This window comes from Bos indicus, chromosome 13 (assembly GCF_029378745.1).
Source record: "Bos indicus isolate NIAB-ARS_2022 breed Sahiwal x Tharparkar chromosome 13, NIAB-ARS_B.indTharparkar_mat_pri_1.0, whole genome shotgun sequence".
NCBI classification, from domain to species: Eukaryota; Metazoa; Chordata; class Mammalia; order Artiodactyla; family Bovidae; genus Bos; species Bos indicus.
In genome coordinates, this window is record NC_091772.1 from 21,132,254 (window position 1) to 21,155,861 (window position 23,608).

The window sequence follows — 23,608 nt, forward strand, 5'->3', positions numbered from 1 at the left end:
GCAAAGGATGGGCATATTTATTTCACATAATGTATCCAGAATATTGCTAACGAAAACTTACCCTATCATAAGGATATTTATAGCATTTGTATCAGTTGATAATTTCAAAGCCCCAAAACGTTTTGGTTATGAATATCCATAAAGGATATTATCGATATTTTAGTGCCTTTTTTTTCCTCAAATATTCACTTTGAAACCAGTATTTTTTACTCCATTTGCTTATTCCAAGCATACCTCAGGCAGCATATTCTATAGACTTCGCCTTCTTCTCCCACCCCCACCCCCCACCCCCCAGTTCCCTTTTGTTGCTCAGACTGTAGTTCAAGGGCTTCTTATGACTCATCAGAATCTCTCTTATGGCTGCATACCCGATGTGTCTAATTTACTCACACATAATGATCAACTTAATGTTCTAGTCCCTACTGTAGTGTAAGTTCCAAAAAAGTATTTCTTGCAGTTTTCTTACCATAGCAACAGAAAGGTTTTTCTTTTTTATTGCAAGCAACAGTATCTGACTTAGGCTAACTTAATCCCACTGCTGGGCATACACACTGAGGAAACCAGAAGGGAAAGAGACATGTGTACCCCAATGTTCATCGCAGCACTGTTTATAATAGCCAGGACATGGAAGCAACCTAGATGTCCATCAGCAGATGAATGGATAAGAAAGCTGTGGTACATACACACAATGGAGTATTACTCAGCCATTAAAAAGAATACATTTGAATCAGTTCTAATGAGGTGGATGAAACTGGAGCCTATTATACAGAGTGAAGTAAGCCAGAAGGAAAAACACCAATACAGTATACTAACGCATATATATGGAATTTAGAAAGATGGTAACGATAACCCTGTATACGAGACAGCAAAAGAGACACTGATGTATAGAACAGTCTTATGGACTCTGTGGGAGAGGGAGAGGGTGGGAAGATTTGGGAGAATGGCATTGAAACATGTGAAACGTCATGTATGAAACGAGATGCCAGTCCAGGTTCAATGCACGATGCTGGATGCTTGGGGCTGGTGCACTGGGACGACCCAGAGGGATGGTGTGGGGAGGGAGGAGGGAGGAGGGTTCAGGATGGGGAACACATGTATACTAATTAAATAATTTTCTATTAAAAAAAAAAGAAAAAAAAAGGCAGAAAATAAGTTTATTGAAAGACTATTAGATTACTCCAAAAATTAAATGTAAAACTAAAAGTCTAAGAAAAATGAGCAGAAAGTGAGTAAAACTGCCTAATTCCACTGCCTATGAATACTTCCTTCAGAGCTGACCTGTCTACTTCCCTGCCATCATTATGAGTATTCTCTAATTGTGCCTTTCTCTTTCCCACAAAATTAAAAGAACTGATTGGAAGCATACTATTGACCAAGCCCTAGTCAAATGCCCATGCTTCAGAGTCTTGTAAGTTACTCTTTCATTTCTAACTTCCACATCATCCATCACCTGGATGATCACCATTCCTCTACTTCTTTAAAAAAGTTTATAATCAAGCCTGAATATTTGGTAACCATATGGTTCAATTTATATGGCTGACCAGAAACAATAAATTATCTATCTATATGCCAGTGTTGAGAGAGGAAATAAAACTGAGACTAATCAAAATATAGTAATTCAGACCAGCTATAAAGAAGAAGAAAAATACTTAGAGACTCTCAGTTGCCTGCTGAATACACTGCTTACCCTTTGTTGCAGCTCCTGGCTAGGTGTGTGATTCTGGTTCTAAAATGATCCCTTAAAACAGGACCTCTTGCCTTTCTCTAGTCTTGTCCTATATTTTCCTATATTCTCTCCTCTCATCTCATTGACTTTAATCTTACCACTTCTCAGGCTGGGAATGCCCTGTCCTTTATCTCCTCTTGTTAAAATCCTTTTTCACTTTCTAGGGCAGAGCAAAACCGTCATTATCCTTGAATTTATCCTTGATAGTCCCAGCAGGAAGATAAACTCTGTTCCAGATTGTCTTAGACTTAAATTTGCAGCTCTCCTGTAGTATATCTTGCATAGTATTTTGTGATATGTGTAGCTTTTAGTTCTGTCACTTTTAGTTCCTCTACATTGAAAAATTTCCATTATCTTATTTTTTAAAGAAAATTTTGTTGTGTGTAAGTGATCTTTAATTTTAGGTTGATGGATAAAAATATAAATTTGAAAAAAGTATATGATATAGAGTAGATATCCATTTTATATCAGAAGTGGTATCATAGCAACTGTAGATAAATAAACCATAGTTTTAATACATGGGTCGGTTTTATAATACTGATTCAGTGAGTCATTCATGGGCCTAATCTTTAAAGGAATAATAATGAATGTACAAAAAGCTGAAGGAAAATTATTGTTTGTTCATTCTGATTCACTTACTGGTTTATAGAATATTATTACGTTTTAAATCTGTTACTGTGGGTTGTGAAGTCCTCACAGTCTGTCAAATAATAGAATAATTCCTCTTTATTCCCAGAAAGGACATTAGATTAGAAGGGAAAAACACAGGAACCAGAAAAATGACATTAAAAGCGAATACCAAGCCAATTTATAGGAGTAAAATCTGGATTCCCTCTTAACTACATTTGGAGGAGCTTGTCTGTTGTACTATGAGGTGGTTCTTACTTGATTTCCTGCTGATCCTCAGACTGGAAGGAATTCTGTTGAATTAGGGGCAAGAAATCCAAATGACAACCATGGAAAAATCAGTCCCAGTAGGAACCATACTCCATTAGCCTGGATTTGACAAGTGCCTTATATTGAACATAACAATAAACCACACTTCTCTGTCTTAAAGGTGAATGCTCCTATGTGAAAAATGATGTTTACCACATAATCATATATATTTTGTACCGTAGTATATAAATATATGTATATTTAAAATAAAATATGGAGATTGTTATTTCTCTACTGCACAGTCAGTTTGAAAATGATCATAACCTTTTCTGACTCTTTTCCTTTTACTTGGAAATACTCAGCAGGCCAAATGTTTTACCAAGCCAAGTGTATCTGAGGGATTCTGGGAGTTTTTCAATAGCCAAGGTCAGTCTGGGCCTGTTTAGTTCTCTTGGGCTATTTAAGTCTGTTTCTATTACAGGTCTCCTTATTCCCTGGAACACATATGTTGTTATCTGGAAAACATTCAGATCTACGAAAACAAGGGTGTTTGTCTGTTGCCTAAGAAATAGAATAAGAAAGTGACACTCATTCACTAAGAAATCCATTTTAAGAAAGGCCTTTTTTCTTTTCATTGAAAACAAGTGACTTCAACAGAATGCCCGTTTTTCTGATAGCATCTTACTGGCATGGTGAGAACATTTTACTCAGCAAAGACTGACCACTCTTTTAAATAGGAAAATAGAAAATAAAAAACAACTTTCTTGTCTTAACAAAGAGTAAATAAATGGGTTTACATATATGAGTTATCATTTTCACTAATATGAACTTCCTCAAAATAAAAAATATGAGGTTAGAGAAATAAGCAGTTTTTTATTAGAAAAAGGTATAAAGGAATAATAGACCCATAGTTGGTCTTCTCTGTTGGATGGAGATAATTGATAAGAAGTCAGTTCAAGTTCTAAAATATCCAGATCTTGCATTTTGCCCATTCTGCTGTTTCTGATTAAAATGTAATTAAGGTATGTTAAATAGGCATGCCTCCTATAGAATTCCATATGGAGCAAAATAATCCAACGCATTTTAAAATAATCATTTTTTAATCTTCCCAATAAATCAATTTTTGTCATTAAGCAACGAATGAAGTACTATTTCTATGAGTTCTTTTTGACTTAAAGTGTATTTTTAACTTTTAAAATTTTATTTTACAATGTTGTATTAGTTTCAGGTATATAGCTGTACATTTTAAATGGGTTTATTAGAAGGGCAGAAATTAGTCTTCAAATTATGTGATTTTAAAATTAATAGTAATTCAATCATATAGAACACTAAACTTTAGAGAAAGTTATTCATTCCTATTCCTCAAAAGTTATAGTAAGTTAAACATAGCTGGAAGTATTTGTCTTTGTGCTTAGAGCCAAGGCCCTGTTAACTAAAAGTTATGGGCTATCCCCACCACTTTCTCTTGGATCATAGAGGCAGTCACTACAGTACAGCTGGGAGATCTCTAAAAGACCACCATATTTAATTCCTGACTGGTCGTCTCTACTGCCCACCTCCATATCTTCATCTTGGTATCTGCCTCTCTCCTTTGACTTTCTCGGGACACGTAGAAAGTCCCCAAAGTAGGTATGAAATTCAGCAATGTTCCCTCACAGACAGATTGCCTGAGACTCTTAGATTGCCTTCAATTGTGTGTATTTGTAGAATGTGTTAAAGAAACAGCTTTCCACTCTCCATCTCAACCCTTCTACACTGAGACAAAGATGTAAAATTGATTGATGCCAAGACACCCTCTCATAATTATAAGTGAAAACCTTCCCACTTACAGGAATGACAACAGCATTCTCTTCTCTGCCTCACCTCAACTGACAAAGAGTATTGTGCTTAGTCATTCAGTCGTGTCTGACTCTTTGTGACCCCATGGACTGTAGCCCACCAGGCTCCTCTGTCCATGGGTATCCACCAGGCAAGAATACTTGAGTGGGTTGCCATTCCCTCCCTCCAGGTGATCTTCCCAGCCCAGGAATTGAACCCAGGTCTCCCATGTTACAGGTGGATTCTTTACCATCTGAGCCACCAGGGAAGCCCAAAGAGTACAATACAGTCATAACTGAAATAGTCAAAGAGTAAAATACAGTCATAATTGGCAGAGTACAATACAGTCATAACTGAAAGAGAGTCACTATTTCCTCTGCAATTTTAGGCTTAATGGGAGAGCACTGGTGAGGCTGAACCAGAAGTTAAGTCACTGAATAACCACAGGACAGTGGACCTTTATCTTATGAGGACAGCGGACTTCATTGTGTCAGACTTTGGAGAACCATTTTTGAGCAGGATTCTTCTTTTGGGAAATATATATTTGAAGCAATGTAAAGCATGGATTAAAAGGGGAGTGTACTTAATAATATTGGCCCTAATATAGAAGTCAAGAGTTTAACATTTGGGGAATTCTTTGACTATTAAAATTTAGTTAATATGGAACTAGAGCTATCAGTGAACAGTAGCATTACATTAAGTCAAGTACTTTACCTGACCCAACAGTGCATACAAAAGAGGCCATACCAGCATAGATATGGCAGACCAAGAAGTATAGTATAGCATTATCTGGAGATGATAAGAGAGGAATTTATCTCTTATCCACTGGGGTCTCTCTCTGGGTTCCAGGCTTCATGACAAGAAAGGAATGACCAACAACTGTTCTAACATTCCATATTTTATGCATGTTTCCACATTCACATATGTTTTAGATTACTGAAGGGTATAAGCAGGCAGAAAATTCTTCATTTATGCAGTTTCAGACATTTGCAGTGGAATCACTATTTATAGTTAGGAAGGTATTGGCTATCATTGTGGCAAATACTGATGTTGGGTAAAAATGATGTTCTGCTCCTTCGGCTCTTGATTTTCCCCAGTATGGAAACTGTGTTTTTTTATTTTCTCTCACGTCCAGCCTCTGTGTGCTGGGGAGAGAGCGGCTCCATCACAACCTCATGTTGTAGGTAACCCAACATCCACTGCCGTGTGTCTCTCCTCCAGCCTTTCTGTCACTAGCAAAGAGCTTCATGGTTTCAAATAACCTGCCTCTGTGTGTAGTGCATGAGCACATATATCCATACACACAGTTGTTACACAAAAGTACATATATGCATTTATCAGTGCTAATCTGTTCAGTTCAGTTTAGTTGCTTAGTCATGTCCGATCTTTGCAACCCCATGGACTGTAGCACACCAGGCCTCCCTGTCCATCACCAACACCTGGAGCTTGCTCAAACTCATGTGCATCGGTGATGCCATCCAACCATCTCATCCTCTGTCATCCCCTTCTCCTTCTGCCTTCAATCTTTCCCAACATCAGCGTCTTTTCCCATGAATCAGTTCTTCACATTAGGTGGCCAAAGTACTGGAGCTTCACCTTCAGCATCAATCATTCCAACGAATATTCAGGACTGATTTCCTTTAGGATGGACTGGTTTGATCTCCTTGCAATCCAAGGGACTCTCAAGAGTCTTTTCCAACACCACAGTTCAAAAGCATCAATTCTTCAGAACTCAGCTTTCTTTATAATCCAACTCTCACATCCATATATGACTACTGGAAAAACCATAGCTTTGACTAGATGGACCTTTGTTGGTAAAGTAATGTATCTGCTTTTTAATAGGCTGTTTAAGTTTGTCATAGCTTTTCTTCCAAGGAGCAAGCATCTTTTAATTTCATGGCTGCGGTTGCCATCTGTATGTCTGTGCATATCTGTATGTCTGTATCAATTTTGAACTTGTCTCTTCTATCTTTTTCAATTTCAATAATTGTTACTCTTTTTCTTGATTTCTGTGTCATGTAGATATATGGTCTCTTCTCAAATGTAAAACAAATTTAATTTCTAGTATTCTTCTATCTTTATTTTAGCCTTAGCTTTAACTAGCTCTGCCATTCACTCTGAAAATAATTATCACTTTCCATATGGCATCTCTTTTGAAATACTTAGCAGCTTCTATTGGCTTGGCCAAAAAATTTGTTCAGATTTTTCATATGATGTTATTGAAAAACCTGAACAGACTTTTTGGTCAACCCAAAACTTTGGACTCACCTTTTGCAAACTTTTAAATTTCCTTTATTTTTGTTTACTGTGTTAGACTTTTGACATTTCTATATAGCCTTTCTAACCACCCACCCAAGTTCTCCTGATTCATCACTCACTCCAGCGCTCCCCATACTGCTCTGTTTATGTCAGGCTCTTCTATCTTCTTTAGTTCAACCTGAAGTCACATTCCATCTTTCTAGGAATATTTAAACTATTAAATATTGAAATGATATAAAAAGATAAAAATGATTCTTTTATGACTCCACATTAAAGCTAAGTATTTTTAATTGAAAAAGAAATATTTTTATACTTTATGAAGTGATTTGCAAAGATATAAAAATTAAATTTTAATTCAAAATGATCTGAAATCAAGAGTTCTGCAGAATTCAGGTTAAAACTTTATCATCTGCTTCCCCTCTTGTAGCTTCCTGTAACATTTTTGAATGTTGTTAATGAAGTATTGGCCAAAGACAAAGAATTACCAATTTATAACTGGCTATCATATTTTACATAAGCATTTTACCATTTATGTCATTGAGTATGGCAAGATTTGGCAAAAGCTTAATTCCTGCTCTTTAAAACTAAAGTTCCCCTGTGCATATTTTTTCTTTCCCTCCAAAACAGGCAATCAATTTTGCTTTCACTAAACATATTAATCATAAAGATCAAAATCCATGAGATTTTCCTTGGGCACTTTTAGGCTTTTATTGAATTTACATGAAATTCATGAGAATGCTACACTGTATTTCACTGTAAATCATCAGTATGAAATGTTTTTGCTTTATATTGTTTATAATGTTTATTGCTCTAAAAAAAGGTATTTCAGCTACTACCCAAACTAAGTGAACAATGACACTGAACATCATTTTAGGAGAACAAAGAAATATCCATAGTGTTAGAAATTGTACCTGTCTACATAGCACAATATGAAGTGGAATGTGGTAATGAGAGGAATGTCTTTGATTCCTGGGAATGCAAAAGTTAGTTAACAATGCCTTCAATCAGCTCCAGCCTGCAAAGAGTAGTAAAATTCGCTCAATCGTGTCCAGCTCTTTGCGACCTCATGGACTGTGAATCAGTTGCAAACCACAATGTGAGATACCCTTGGTTTTTGAACCCAACATGCTTTAGACTTGTGATCTATTTGAGAAACATGCCCCTAAAGCTAAGATGATATAATATGTGTGTGAGTGTATGTGTGTACAATTGTACTAAGTCTTCACGGTATCAGGTCTTCACAATTCCCCTAATCAGATACAGCTTGAGAAATGTTGGCTGAACAGCAATAAGAACACCTGTAAGTTAAAGATTGAATCATATTGTCAAAATGAATCCACATTTTCTTGCACTGTCTTTCTTTCCACTTTCTCTCTCTGCCCCTGTCACAGTCACCAACATTCCTGATGTCCCTCAATCTCTCTTTCTTACCTTTCATCCTTCCTATTCTCACTTTACTCTTTGAGGTTTATTTCAGTTGACTTTCTGGATGTTGGTTTTCTTTTGCTCTGGTTGTACTTTTGTTGTTCAGTTGCTCATCCATGCCCAACTCTTTGCAACCCTGTGGACTACAGCGTGCCAGCCTTCCCTGTCCTCTGCCGTCTCCTGGAGTTTGCTCAAATTCATGTCCATTGAGTTAGTGATACTGTCTAGCCATCTCATCCTCAGTCACCTCCTTCTCCTCCTGCCCTCAATCTTTCCCAGCATCAGGATCTTTTCCAATTGGGGCTCTTTAATTCCTCTTCACTTTTGTGCCATTAGAGTGGTATCATCTGTATATCTGAGGTTGTTGATATTTTCCTGGCACTCTTGATTCCAGCTTGAAAGTCATCCATTGCCTTTTCTGATCATGCTACATTCCCTCAAAGTAACTCTCACACATAATGAACAATCATGTCCATGTTCAAGGAGGCAAAGTTGGGTTCAGTTCACTTCAGTTCAGTCGCTCAGTCGTGTCTGACTCTTTGCGACCCCATAAATCGCAGCACACCAGGCCTCCCTGCCCATCACCAACTCCCGAAGTTCACTCAGACTCACGTCCATCGAGTCAGTGATGCCATCCAGCCATCTCATCCTCTGTCGTCCCCTTCTCCTCCTGCCCCCAATCCCTTCCAGCATCAGAGTCTTTTTCCAATGAGTCAACTCTTCGCATGAGGTGGACAAAGTATTGGAATTTCAGCTTTAGCATCATTCCTTCCAAAGAAATCCCAGGGCTTATCTCCTTCAGAATGGACTGGTTGGATCTCCTTGCAGCCCAAGGGAATCTCAAGAGTCTTCTCCAATACCACAGTTCAAAAGCATCAATTCTTCAGCACTCAGCCTTCTTCACAGTCCAACTCCCACATCCATACATGACCACAGGAAAAACCATAGCCTTGACTAGATGGACCTTTGTAGGCAAAGTAATGTCTCTGCCTTTGAATATGCTATCTAGGTTGGTCATAACTTTCCTTCCAAGGAGTAAGTGTCTTTTAATTTCATGGCTGCAGTCACCATCTGCAGTGATTTTGGAGCCCAGAAAAATAAAGTCTGACACTGTTTCCACTGTTTCCCCATCTATTTCCCATGAAGTGATGGGACCGGATGCCATGATCTTCATTTTCTGAATGTTGAGCTTTAAGCCAACTTTTTCACTCTCCACTTTCACTTTCATCAAGAGGCTTTTTAGTTACTCTTCACTTTCTGCCATAGGGTGGTGTCATCTGCATATCTGAGGTTATTGATATTTCTCCTGGCAATCTTGATTCCAGCTTCTGCTTCTTCCCACCCAGCGTTTCTCATAATGTGCTCTGCATATAAGTTAAATAAGCAGGGTGACTGAAATGATGCCATTTCTCTTGTGCATTCACTGGCCCTGCACCTCAGTTCTATTGGTTTTAAACAACTGACTAAGCAGCTCACTGGGCATGGGAAGAAATGGACCATGTGGCTTGACCAATGGACAGTATACTTACTTGCTGCTACTCCTGCTAAGTCGCTTCAGTCGTGTCCGACTCTGTGCGACCCCATAGACGGCAGCCCACCAGGCTCCCCCGTCCCTAGGATTCTCTAGGCAAGAACACTGGAGTGGGTTGCCATTTCCTCCTCCAATGCATGAAAGTGAAAAGTGAAAGTGAAGTCACTCAGTCGTGTCTGACTCTTAGCGACCCCATGGACTGCAGCCTACCAGGCTCCTCTGTCCATGGGATTTTCCAGGCAAGAGTACTGGAGTGGGGTGCCATTGCCTTCTCCAATACTTACATAAGTCCTGTGAATTTTAAATGCTGGATTTTAAAAGGAACTTAGAGAAACTAAAACACAGGAAATTTGAAAAGAAAAATATCAAACATGAGTCATAGGCTAGAATACAGATTCTGAGGGATATTGGTGCTGAGATGTACACACAGAATTTATTTCTTAAAACAGTTTTTGGTTCACAGCAAAATGAGGTGAAAATTACAGAGAGTTTGTGTATACCTGTCTCCCCCATAATCAACCTTCCAGCACCATTGGTCAACTGTGACAACTGGAAAATTCTGCCAGGAACAGCCTCTGCAAGGGTGTGTGACTTTAGAGGGAAGATGCTAGAGGTAGACAGCTGTGTGCTATCATCTGGTAACCTCTCAGCAGTCGGGGGAATGAGGGCCTTGACCTTGCAAGAAAAATCTGGACAATACAAGACAGAGTCCACAGGAGACAATACAAGCCTACCAGGTTTCCTGTAAAGAAGGACTTAGATCAAGTGAGTTTGAGTATCTTTTGATAGAAATGATTCTAGAATTTAACAGAATTGCTGTCTCCAAACAAGAGAGAAGTTTATTTGTGCATATCTTATCTAAGCAAAAATATAAAGGAAAGCACACATACTTCATTTTGAATAAGGCAAGAAGCTTGTGAAATACAGAAAATTACTTCCCTCGTGTTTTTTCCGAAAAGATTTATAGGTTAACTAAGTAATAGGTTAATTACTAAAATTAGTTCTAGGTTTTCTTCACATGCAAAAAGTTTATCCAGCTTTTTCAACCTTGAGCTGAGGTTCTACCTTGAGGGAAGTTTATAAAGATAAAAGTTTAGTCCATAAAATGTTTGAGAAAAAAAATGAAAGTAAGGCTGTCTGCCATTCCTGCAATGTGAGATTAATAAAAAGAATGAAGAGAAATTATTCATTTGACCATGGTTAAATATCAAAAGATATATATGCTATATATATATATATATTTATATTTATAAAAATTTAAATCCAATTTACTTTCTAAGTTTTCATTCAGAATGTTTCCATTGGAACACTGCAGTTGTATGCACTGCTGTATCTTAGATAATTAAATAAAAACATGATACAAACATCTCAGAGTCATACATGTTTCCCTCTCCACTTAAACATGCTTATTCTCATGAACAAAAATTCCCTCAGATACATGACTTTCATCACAGGGTTCAAATTTAAATATGTTCTGAGTATATCATCACTACTGAGTGGGAGAGAAACTTTTAGATTTCATTTCTAAAATGAATTCACACCACCATTCTTATGTTTAAAACAAATCATTCTTACAAAATCCATAAATAATAGTTTTTAAATGTAACTAACACAAAAAAAAGGTATTCCTGAACTGGTTCCCATTATTTCCTTTTTTTTAAGAATTTTTTTTGACATGCACCATTTTTAAAGTCTTTATTGTCTATGTTACTTTATTGCTTCTGTTTTACGTTTTGGTTTTTTGACCACAAGGCATGTGGGATCTTAGTTCCTTGATCAGGGATCAAATCCACATGCCTTATATTGGAAGGTGAAGTCTTAACCACTGAACCTCCAGGGAATTCCCAATCCCCATTACATGCTATTTTTTTCCCCCTAAAATACTGATTAGCCCACTAGCATATGTCCCAGAAATGATAAAAATTAGAAGGACTGCTCCAAGAATAAAGTTCCAGCAAATTAGTGCAATCCTGTATATTCACAGATACTCTCTGACCTCTAGAAACAGCAGCAAGTAAGCACTCTTCTCTCATGCTTTAAGTGTTGATTCAAACCATTGCTGTGGAACAGTTTCATGTGATAAAACTTCATTAAACTTACATTGTGTCTTTGGACACTAAAATTTTATAAGCCTCAGTATCCTTATATATAAAATGGGCTTGTTGGGTATGAATCACATTATCTTGAAGAGTCTCACTAGTGTGATATCTTGGCTTAAGCTATGCTTTCATCTCTACTTCTGATACGACTGCACATATTGTACTTTTATTGAAGAGCGAAGAATACTGTGACAAAACCATAGCAGCCTCAATTCTGTGACTCAGTCCTCCCCAAGTTCTCAGGAGCCAAATTCCCCAAGCTGAAGTCACTGAGAAACAGTTAATAAGGACATAATGCCAATTTCCTTAAATGCTAAAATTATTAATGTAACCCTTCAAAGTGCCTAACTTACCATATAAAAGTGTTTTTACTCCTCCAAGAAAATCTGATGGTTGAATTTAAGAATATGAATCACAATTTCCTCTTTAATTGGAAAGTGTCATTTTTTAACAGTAATGATGCCCTTTATAAAAATGTTTCTGAGATTAGGATAAGGTGTATTCTGTAATTATGTTGGCCTGTTATGTTAGAGTTCTTATTATTCCTAATAGAAAATTAATACTTAAATTAGCTAAATGTTTCATTGAAAATATCTTACAATGTTTCAGCACTGGACAGAGAGCTAACTCGCCTAATGTGAAAATGACTTGCTCTCTTTTTCAGGTCTTGTCACAGTACAGCCGTCACTGTGTGAAGCTGATCAGTTTTCTTGTATCTACGTTGTCCAGTGTGTCCCTCTTGCAGGGAAATGTAATGGACAGGAAGATTGCACAGATGGATCTGATGAAATGGATTGTCCTATCAGCCCCCTTCCCCAGCTCTGTGGTCAAACAGAATTCCAGTGCTCTACCCATGAGTGTATCCCGTCCCTCCTGCTTTGTGATGGAGTGCCTGACTGCTACTTTAATGAAGACGAATCTGGCTGCTGTGAGTTATTTTCATTCATTCAGTGTTCCAGGGAAGAAATGCTGTTTGGAAATGATAGAGAGAGCTTGACAGATAAAACAAAGTTCTCTAGAGTCTTAGCATGAGCATATCATCAATAACAAAGTTGTTTGTGCTATGTTGCTGAACAAAGTGTACAGTCCTTGCTTAGCATTTCCGGAAACATTTTGTTTGTAGTCATACTAATCTCTGTTAGATGTGTCTCGTCTCCTTTTTATAGTTGCATCTGAATCATTCATATAGGGGATGCTCTTACACATCCATTAGTTTTTAAAATGTGTGTGGGGATGGATTAAAGACATGTAATTATAATTTCTTCCCCCTAAACATGTTCATGAAGATGGCACAAGCAAGTGGGGAAATATCCATTTTAGTGAATAAATGTAATTAGAGTTTATACCTGGACCTTGATGGATGTTATGTCAGTAAGAGTCAATGCAGGATTTCCCTGGTGATACAATAGATAAAAAAGCTACCTGCCAATGCAAGAGACATGGGTTCCATCCCTGGTCGAGGAAGATTCCACATGCCCCAGAGCAACTAAGTCTGTGTGCCGTAGTACTGAGCCTGTGCTGTGGATCCCGTGCTCTGTAACAATAGGAGGCGTGGTGAGGAGAAGCCCACGCGCAACTAGAGAGTAGCCCCTACTCGCCACAACTCGAGAAAGTCCACGTGCAGCAACAAAGACCTAGCCAGCCATAAACAAATACATTTTTTTAAAAAAGTTAATGCCAGAGTAAATCAGTGGGACATCTGGTTTGACCTCATCTTCATCACTTACTACCTGTACAATTTGGGGAAAGTCATTTGAGTCAGTCTCACAGCCCATGTTATGCCTGCCTTACAGAGCTATAAGAATTGGAGAGAATGCATGTAAAATTCTCAGTCCTGCATTCATCAACTTCTTTCTTTAGTGTTAATTAAGTAATTACACAAATTACACCAATCTCTAAGGTGAGCACATAATCATGGTGGAGTCAAGGCACCACTAGCATTTTATTTAATTATTTTTTGTCTGGTTTCAGGTAATATCACACTGTATATGAGCTGCAGTGATAGAGCTCCATAAGCCACATGCTAGTGGCCACTTTTTCTGGAGCAGTAAAGTTTGGAATGTAACTGTAAGATGAGGGTATTGGAAAAAAAATAGAAGGCTATTTCAGTGCCCCATTTTGCGTGAGCATCCAGAATTATGATATCTATTGCAAAAGGCATGAAGATGAATGAAGTAAAGTAAGACAGTTTTTGAATGTTTTTTTGTGTGTGTTTAAAGGTCTTAGCTTTAAATCAGTGAATCTCTTTTCCTTGGCTTTCTATTTCCCTGTTATTTCCTACATGTATATTCTTTCTATAGTAAAGTCAGTTTGTGAGGTCATATAATATTGTCTTAGAGGCAAGTAAGAGGCAAATAGAGGCAAATGAGGAAAAGGAAGCCAAGATACTTATCCCTGTTCTGATCAAGGCTCTAATGGAATTTGGCTGTTAGAAATCAGATTAAGTTAAGGAATTCCCTGGTGGTCCAGTGATTATTAATGGGCACTTTCACTCCTATAGGTGCAGGTTCCATCCCTGGTTGGGGAACTAAGATCCCACAAGCCTCGTGGCTTGGCCAAATTTAAAAAAATAAAAATAAAAAAGAAATCAGATTAAGCTCAATACAGTCATATGGTATTTGACTTCAAATAACAGTGCTATTTAAAGAGAAGCATAGGAAGATACTGTATTCTTATACTTTTAGACATATGTTAGAAAATTGGTGTTTGATGAGATAGTAATATATGGAATTCTGCTCCTAAAGGGAAATAAGTGTACATTAGGAACAGATGGTACTGTGAAAGATTGCTCTTCTCCATCTCCAAAATATTTATTGAGTTATGGCTCTGTAGGGAAAATTGCATGAAAATATATTGTGGACAAAATGCTAGAGTAATAATTACAGGATTGTCATCTGATGGTGACAATTTACTAAAAAATTGAAAGCATAACAGTTTTTCTTTTTTTTACGGACTCTTTTTTTTATTTAGAATGGCATTTTATAAACTGCCATTCATTCATTCACAAACCTTCATTCAGTTCAGTTCAGTCGCTCAGTTGTGTCCGACTCTTTGTGACCCCATAAACCGCAGCAGGCCAGGCCTCCCTGTCCATCACCAACTCCGGGAGTCCACCCAAATCCATATCCATTGAGAGTCGGTGATGCCATCCAACCATCTCTTCCTCTGTCGTCCCCCTTTCCTCCTGCCCTCAATCTTTCCCAGCATCAGGGTCTTTTCCAATGAGTCAGCTCTTCGCATCAGGTAGCCAAAGTATTGGAGCTTCAGCTTGAACATCAGTCCTTCCAATGAACACCCAGGACTGGTCTCCTTTAGGATGGACTGGTTGGATCTCCTTGCAGTCCAAGGGACTCTCAAGAGTCTTCTCCAACACCACAGTTCAAAAGCATCAATTCTTTGGCACTCAGCTTTCTTCACAGTCCAACTCATATCCATACATGACTACTGGAAAAACCATAGCCTTGACTAGATGGACCTTAAGGATGTAATTTATGCCACACATTGTATTGGGTATTGATGATCCAATGGACATGACTCGATACAAGCTCAGGTTGTTAGATACATTCTATATTAGTGAAGGAGAGTAGTAAATGATAGTTGGGATACCATGTGGTAAGTTCTGTGAGAGATAACCAAAGTGTTATTGAATAACATAGGGTACTCCCTAATTATGGTGCCAGAGTGTCTAAATTTTAACATGAAAAGTGATTGCAGAGCCAAATTTGGAAAGACAGACAGTCATTAGGCAATTTGAAATGCTTGATTCCAGTGAGAATGTTCCAAGAATAGAGGAGAAGTTGTTTGATTGAAGAATGTTTCGTATAACTAGAGTCTGTGGTGGAAAACGTAGAAATAAGTTGGGAGAGATAAGTAGGGACTAGGTCTTGAAGAGTCCACCCTATCATGCCAGTGATAAGTGTTTAAGTGGTACATGGAATGGATTGGAATGAGGATGGGTGCTTGGTTAGGAGATGTTACACATGAAATAGTAAGAGGTTGATTAGGTTAATGGTATGGTGCAGAGTATGAATAGATTTAAGAGATATTCAAGTGAAGAGCAGGAGAAAGAAATCAATAATAGTTTCCAAATTTCTGATCTAGGCAACAAGACAGCTAATCTGCCATTTCTTGAGCTGGGAAAAATAGGAAGAGAAGGACCTTTTAGGGTAGGAAAGTGGCTTCACCTTTAAACATGTTTTATTTATGTTATCTCTGGCATACCCACATGGAAACATTCAGAATATGTTTTGAAATGGCTGTGTGAAGCTCAGGAATGAGCTCAAGGAAGATATATAAAGATACAAAGCTATTAGCATACAATGATTCAGACTGTGGCTGTAAATGAGATAATAGAGGAAAAAGATAAGGGGATAGACAGAATCCTAAGGAACATCTAAAGGATAGTTTTAAAAAAAAAAATCAAAAGACAGGGAGATATGGTCATAGACATAGGAGGGCAACCAAAAGAGAATGATGATCTTAAATCAAAGGTAGAATCTATGTATCAGAGGGTATGCACAGGTTCAGATGTTTCTGTGAGATCACATAAAATTAGGACTAAAAATTTTTAGACTAGGAAAAGGCTAAAGTAGTTGCTGTGATCCTGGAGAGGTAACACCCTGTGGAGTGGGAGGACAGAATTGTGACATCAGCCTTTTGTGGAGAAGATGAGAAATCATAGAGGGAAGCCAGCTGTAGAAAACCCCTTCAAGAAGGTGGCATTGAGACTGGAATATAGGACAAAATAAGAGGTTTGGTTGATTGTTTGTTTGTTTTGTGAGACTTGCATGTTTTTAAGCATTGTAGGAACAGAATTCTGAAAAGTTTGAAATTTTATACAGGAAAATCGATACCAATTGATATTTAAAAGTCTTTTATTTTTACAAAAATACATGTTTAGTGATCAGAATGCTTAAACAGAGCATATGGTGAGTCCAACATTTAAAAATAATTCATATTTAACCATGTATTTCCATTGATACCATATTTTCTATAAAAGTGTCACTTATGTTAGTGATACTTTTGTTTGACCAAAAATATCCAATTTGTTAAAGTGGAAAAAAATAAATATGGTTTAATGATATGGGAAAATGATATTCCTCTGATAGAAATCTATTCGTCATGAAGATTTTTATTTCATCAGATGTATCAGTCAGTGTCCTGACAAGAAATAGATGGCATGTTGATGTTGTGAAATTTTCGACTATTTTAATAAAGGGATTATTTATTAGGGAAGTAATATGCATAGGAAAACCACAAGGAGGTCTTTTGTCACCCACAGAACAAAGGATGAGAGAGGAGGGAACAGTTGTTTGAATCTAGAATCAAGGAGAGCTACTTGATAAAGGATGTGGCATTTGTAATGGGGGCAGCTAACCATTGGTAATCTCACAGTCTCTTCCTATGCATTAACCTCCCACTGGTGGTACCCATCAATCAAACCCAATCAAAGCAAAAGATAAAGAAAGATGTTCTGCCTCCTGGGGCCCAGAGCAAGGAGAAAAGATGGAGATGGATCAAGAGATGTACATGGATGCTCTCTATCAATAAGAGAGATAACTGTGACCAGTAGATGGGGAGGTGAATAGTTTTACTGCTATCTAACTTTAATTGATGGGCTTCCCAGGTGATGCTAGTGGTAAAGAACCCACCTGCCAATGAAGGAAATGCAAGAGATGCGGGTTCAATCTCTGGGTTGGGAAGATCCTCTGGAGGAGGGCATGGCAACCCACTTAAATATTTTTGCCTGGAAAATGCCATGGACAGAGGAGCCTGGCAGACTACAGTCCACAGGGTTGTAAAAGGTTGGCCACGGCTGAGCAACTGAGCACACACAACTTTTTTATTTATGTTCCAGAAGTAGTTGATATATTTTATGAAGTTAAGTGCCACTTTTGAAAATTAGGAGTGGGGTTGTGCTCCTAAGACTTGTAGACCAACCTTTATCAACAGTTTTATTGGGGCCTTTCAATTGGTTGCTTTTCTGATAGCTCAGTTGGTAAAGAATCCGCCTGCAGTGAGGAGATCCCGGTTCGATTCCTGGGTCAGGAAGATCCTTGGAGAAGGGATAGGCTCCCCACTCCAGTATTCTTGGGCTTCCATTGTGACTCAGCTGGTAAAGAATCCACCTGCAATGGAAGAGACCTGGGTTCAATCCCTGGGTTGGGAAGATCCCCTGGAGGAGGGAAAGATTACCCTCTCCAGAATTCTGGCCTGGAGAATTCCATGGACTGTATAGTTCATGGGGTCACAAAGAGTCTCACACAACTGAGCGGCTTTCACTTTCAATTTGTTAGCTATGATCTCAGCACCCTATGTATAAAGATTACCCTTTGTATTTGACAGCTTCTTACAAAGGTATTCCTCAGTTTATTCAACATGAAAATCATAGTGGTTAAGTCTGTTTTACAGAGGTATTCAAGAATTAAATGAATTAATGTGGCAAATGAATAATGTAAGCATTATTATCCTTTCCACATTAAATTGTCTTTATAGTTTTATTAAAATTATTTAAGCTGCTAAGATATTTTAATAAGAGTACTAATTGGTTTTGTTCAGGGACAAAGTACATATCCATCCTGCTTCATGCAAGGTGTGTGTCTGCCTTGAAGGGCTCATCGCCTTCATTCTCGTGGCACAAAACTGTAGCTCCTCTAATGTTGGAAATGTTAATTTGTTACATATATGACCTTTCATTTTAATAGTAAATAAATACACAGCCATAGTCATATATGCTTTACTTTTGTTGTATTTCTTATGTAGCAGATATAATCTTCAAAGGAGATATTACTTTACAGAAGTAACTTTGGTGAGACATCATTCATCAGCTGTTTATTTTTGATGTATCATCTACCTAAGCGAATGAGCTCAAAGCCATAAAATGCACTGATACTTAGTCTATTTTGGTTAGAAAGAGTATGAACCTCTAGGGTGATGACAGATTGAAATAAATATTTTTATAGCTGTGAAACCATAATGTTTGAAAGAGAATGTGGCAAAAGTTGATATTGTCCAAGGAAACAGTTTGAAGCCTGATTTTCCTATAAATTTTATTTATAGCTTATTTGGACTAATTTTGGAAAATGTTTTGTTGTATGTGTATTAATAATAGATAAAAAGAAAGTAAGGATTCCGTTTTCCTACTTTCAGTCCTTTGCTGTGTAGATGTTGATAAGTATTCATTACATATGTGAAAGTCGGTTTTCCACCTACTTTTAAAATGCAATTTTAATATGTATTCATTAACTTTAATACTATATCACTTAAAATAACATAGAAACTAAGATTTTAGTTTCTAATTTTATTAAATGAAAGGCCAATTTTAAATGATCTAAACTGTAAATTTTCTATAAAAAGAAAAGAGTAAAATATTCTACAAATTGAAGCCATGTGTTTTTTTATATATATTTTATGTCTTTCAATGCTACTTGGGCTATGGTTGAACATTTATATCATTTACAAGTTAGAACTTTTCATTGTACAGTAAACTTGAAACTAAGCTGTCAGTCATACTGAAAACTGGGTTAAAGAATATGAATTGGATTAGTGTTTCTGAGATAAGAAGGGTCCAAAATAATGCTCTACAAGTAGATAAGCACCATCATCGTTGTATACAAATTTCAACACATTATTTAATACCTTAAAACTGTCCTCTTGCATATGCATATGCATACATTGCCGTTGTTCGGTTGCTCGATTGTGTCTGACTTTTTGAGACCCTATGGATGGCAGCACACCAGGTTTTTCTGTCCTTCACAATCTTGCGGAGTTTGCTCAATCTCGTGTCCATTGAGTCAATAATGCCATCCAACCATCTCATCATCTGTCCCCCACTTCTCCTCCTGCCCTCAATCTTTCCCAGCATCAGGGTCTTTTCCAATGAGACATCTCTCCGCATTAGGTGTCCAAAGTATTGGAGCTTCAGCATCAGTCCTTCCAATGAATCTTCAGGGTTGATTTCCTTTAGAATTGACTATCTGATCTCCTTGCAGTCCAGGGGTCTCTCAAGTATCTTCTCCAGCACCACAGTTTGAAAGCATCAATTCATCAGCTCTCAGTCTTCTTTGTGGTCCAACTCTCGCATCTGTACATGCCTACCGGCAAAACCATAGCTTTGACCATGGGGACCTTTGTCGTATACATATATACATGGGTATACTGATGCATGTTTTTAGTCACACATTCATATTTTTTAACTTATTTTGGTTTGCTCTGGGTTCTTGCTAGTGGTCTACTCTCCAGTTGCCATGAACTGGCCTCTCATTGTGGCGGCTTCTCTCGTTGTGGAGCACAGGCTGTAGGCATGTGTGCTTCAGTAAATGTGGCTTGTGGGCTCTAGAGACACAATCCTTTTTTTTTTTTTTTAATTTTTACAAACATCTCTTCATCTTATAAGAGTTGGAAAATTATTCTGTTTCTCAGTTTGCTTGATTTGGAATATTATTTATCTTGTTAATGTATATCCTAAAATTATTTTACCCTTTGGAAAAGCTTAAAGAGCTTTTCCCCTAGATTTTTCTCCTAGCACTTTAGCCATTTCTACAGTCTGGTTTCAGCCTTTGGTTTTAGATTTGTCTCTCATACCTCTTCACAGAAATTCTCCAGCCTAGGCAAACTGCTTTACTTACTGTTCCAATATCAAAAGTATTGATTCCTAATCTGTAGATTTGATTCCCACTCTGCTAAATGGATTTTCTCTGAAAGCATTAAAATGTAAAGAATATCTCAAGACTCTATTCCTACTTTGCCCCTTTACAGACTTCTCTATACTAAAGGAATCTCTTGTTTCTGTCATACTTACCTATACCAATGCTTTTCTAGCTAAGTCTGGCCTTATGACATTTCCCATATTTACTTTGAAACACTAATCATTCTTATGTTGTTATCTTCATTTTGTTGCTCCATATGTTTTGATTACTGTTTTCAAAATCTCTTTCCTGCACTTACCAGTGGAAGTGCAAAGTATAATGTCTTACTTACAGTAAGGCAGCTCAATATTATTTATTGGTGGGAATTAATGTTCTAGCAGGAAGAATCACTCAATGAAGAGTATCACTTGAATTTTTCGATCCAGCAGTTTTACTCAATGAAAATATATACTCTTAAAAACATTTTTATGTCCTACTTGATGGTAAATGGTGATAGGCAGTTCTCAAACTAAACTCGTCAATAACCTTTGATCAATAACCTACAATTCAAATAAACAACTCCTTCCAACCCATAAATATACTTAAAAAAAATTGTGACATAACTGAAAAAAATCTATGCAAACGCATACATGGGGAAATTTACTCCTTAGTATTCTAAAACTATCAATTTAGCTTGAAAAATTTGAGGTTAACTGTCTTTATTCTAGTAGATCATATGATCTACTAGATCATAGATTCATAGATCAGTCTTTTATAAATTTTTGGCAGCAGTTTTGGGTTAAAGTATTCATATAAAGGATACAAGAATACAGTTACAGGACTAAGAGTAGCATCCGAGGAAGGTCAAGTACTTTGCAGGACTAGATTGCCATTGAGCTGTCAGTAGTCTTGATGGGCATCCATAAAGGCAGTTTTCTGAAATAGCCAAAGTCTTATGCACAAGACTTACGCTTGCCCCTTGAAATCAAGCCAGCAGGAGACTCTGAAAGTAGTAAAATGCCTACATCGTGCATTGACAGTGCTATCAAGGCATGTAGTCACAGTACCTTGGGCTGCAGTGACCTTCACCATCACCCGGATCTAACAGATATCCAGTGACTACCCATGGCTTATGACCCAGGTGGAAATGGATGAACATTCAAACAAGTTACAGTCTCTGCTAATTCAATAGCACATAATGTAGAGATGTTAGGGGAGCAACAGAAGAACAAACAGAGATCTGCCTTGATATTAAAGTTGACTAGTCTAACATCAGTTCAGACCATAAAACATACACAAAGCATTTTATACATACATATGTGAATAATACTAAATGATGCACACAGCTGGACGATGATTGTATTGATAGTTTTTTGAGGACATTTTAGTAAATTGATGTTTTCTTCATTAAGAACTCTATAGTTTAAAAATAAGGCTAGAACAAGGAACTCTGAACAGTATTCTGTGGCAGCCCGGAGGCGAGGGGACTGTGAGGGAGAATGGATATAGGAATATGGACGGCTGAGTCCCCGTGCTGTTCACCTGTTATTACCACAATCGACTGTACTCCAATACAGAATAGATTCTTAAAAATTTTAAAAATAATAAGGCTCGAGAAATGAAGGATAAAACAAATTGGCTTATATTATTAGAAGAAATCCATTTTTTAAGTGATTATTATTGTTCTTTTCTTCAGCCGACAAGAGCTGTTCTCATGGAGCTTTGACATGCTCCTCTTCTAACAGCTGTATCCCACTGCACAAGCGCTGTGATGGTTTTGCTGACTGCATGGATTTCCAACCTGATGAATCCAGCTGCTTAGGTAACTATCCATTGAAATATTCTTTGCAATATGAGTCAGTAACTTCACCTGTGCACAATAAAAATATTAAAACTTGAAATTCTAAATAACGGCAAACAGGATAATTACATTTCTGTTATTGGCTTAGTGGCAGGAAGAATGTTAATGTTATTTTGCTACGTTTATAGAAATGCACAATATATAATACAATGAACTCATTCATACTCTATTTTAAAATGTTCACAAAATAAAAATAAAACAATTTTAATTTAATATAACTTACATTATTCGCATTTAATAATCTCCTCTATACAAATTGCTAGTTTCTATAATAACCCTACATAATCTAATCTTATATAACCCCTACATAATCTGTTATTAATATTTTTAATTGTGCATTTTTCTCACCTCTTCCTAAGAACTCCCTATTTTCATGATCTAGTCATGCTTAAAAATCAATTTATGAAACTTTAGACTAGCTTTTAAACGTTTTTCTTTCTTCTGACCTCAGAATATTTTTAAGAACTGATAATGTGTTTTTGTGATTATACTTTTATCAAAACTGCTTTAATAGCCTCTAATTTGTTGTAGCATATTGTTAACATCTCTCCTGAGTAACTGAATTTTTATTTCATGCAGGGATATGTAAAATAAAAGACAGAGGCAATGTAAATGTCACAACTAAAAGATAATATGAACTGGTGATAAAAGATATATTCAATCACATTTAATAAATAAACCAGGGATATTTCATATCAAAACTAGGACAGAATATATTCTTTGTATCTTTCAAGATAGAAAAACATTATGAGATAAGCAACAAAGGCAAGATATTTAAAATCAAATCATAGTGCAAAAATATTTTTTATGCTGCTAAAAATGAGTTCTTGCACAGCACTGAATTTTAGCATGAAGGGAAATTGAGAAGTGGGCAAATCTGATCCCATAAAATATGCAAAGATGAATGCTCTTTGACTTTATATCTCTACTAGGCATGCTTATACATCAGATCAGATATCCAAAAGGAAGTGTTCTTATTCTCTGAAGACAACAAGAATGGTATTAATGAAATAAGTCCATTCTTTGAACTTATGAAGATACAGCACTTATGTCCAGTACTCATATTTATCTATATAAAAATGAGATTTTTTTTTCAAGATAGTCCTATCTAAGAACAAGTATGTTGCAACATGTTGCAGTTCACTGTCTACTTTGACATATTCTGTCTTTTAAAATACGCTCAGGAAAACAGAAGACCTGTCATTCATACTGTATGATGGACAATCTGTAGATAATATTATAGTACACATTTTTGTTGTCTGTCATTTCAGTCACTCAACAATTCACTTAGTTCATTTACAAAGTATAGGTCATATTGCCACAGCTGTTGGGTTAGAATGAAATAAAGAACTAGTGAAACAGTTTTCATAAAAAAGATTCATATTA

General features: G+C 36.9%; 1 protein-coding gene across 1 annotated transcript in view; it reads left to right on the forward strand.

Annotated features, from left to right (window-relative positions):
* MALRD1 (MAM and LDL receptor class A domain containing 1) overlaps nucleotides 1–23,608 on the forward strand; it is a 553,710-nt gene that overhangs the window by 425,359 nt on the left and 104,743 nt on the right. The window contains exons 34-35 of the mRNA XM_019971898.2: nucleotides 12,399–12,662; nucleotides 22,058–22,183. Coding sequence (XP_019827457.2) covers nucleotides 12,399–12,662; nucleotides 22,058–22,183 — 390 coding nt within the window. The remainder of the gene's footprint in view (nucleotides 1–12,398; nucleotides 12,663–22,057; nucleotides 22,184–23,608) is intronic.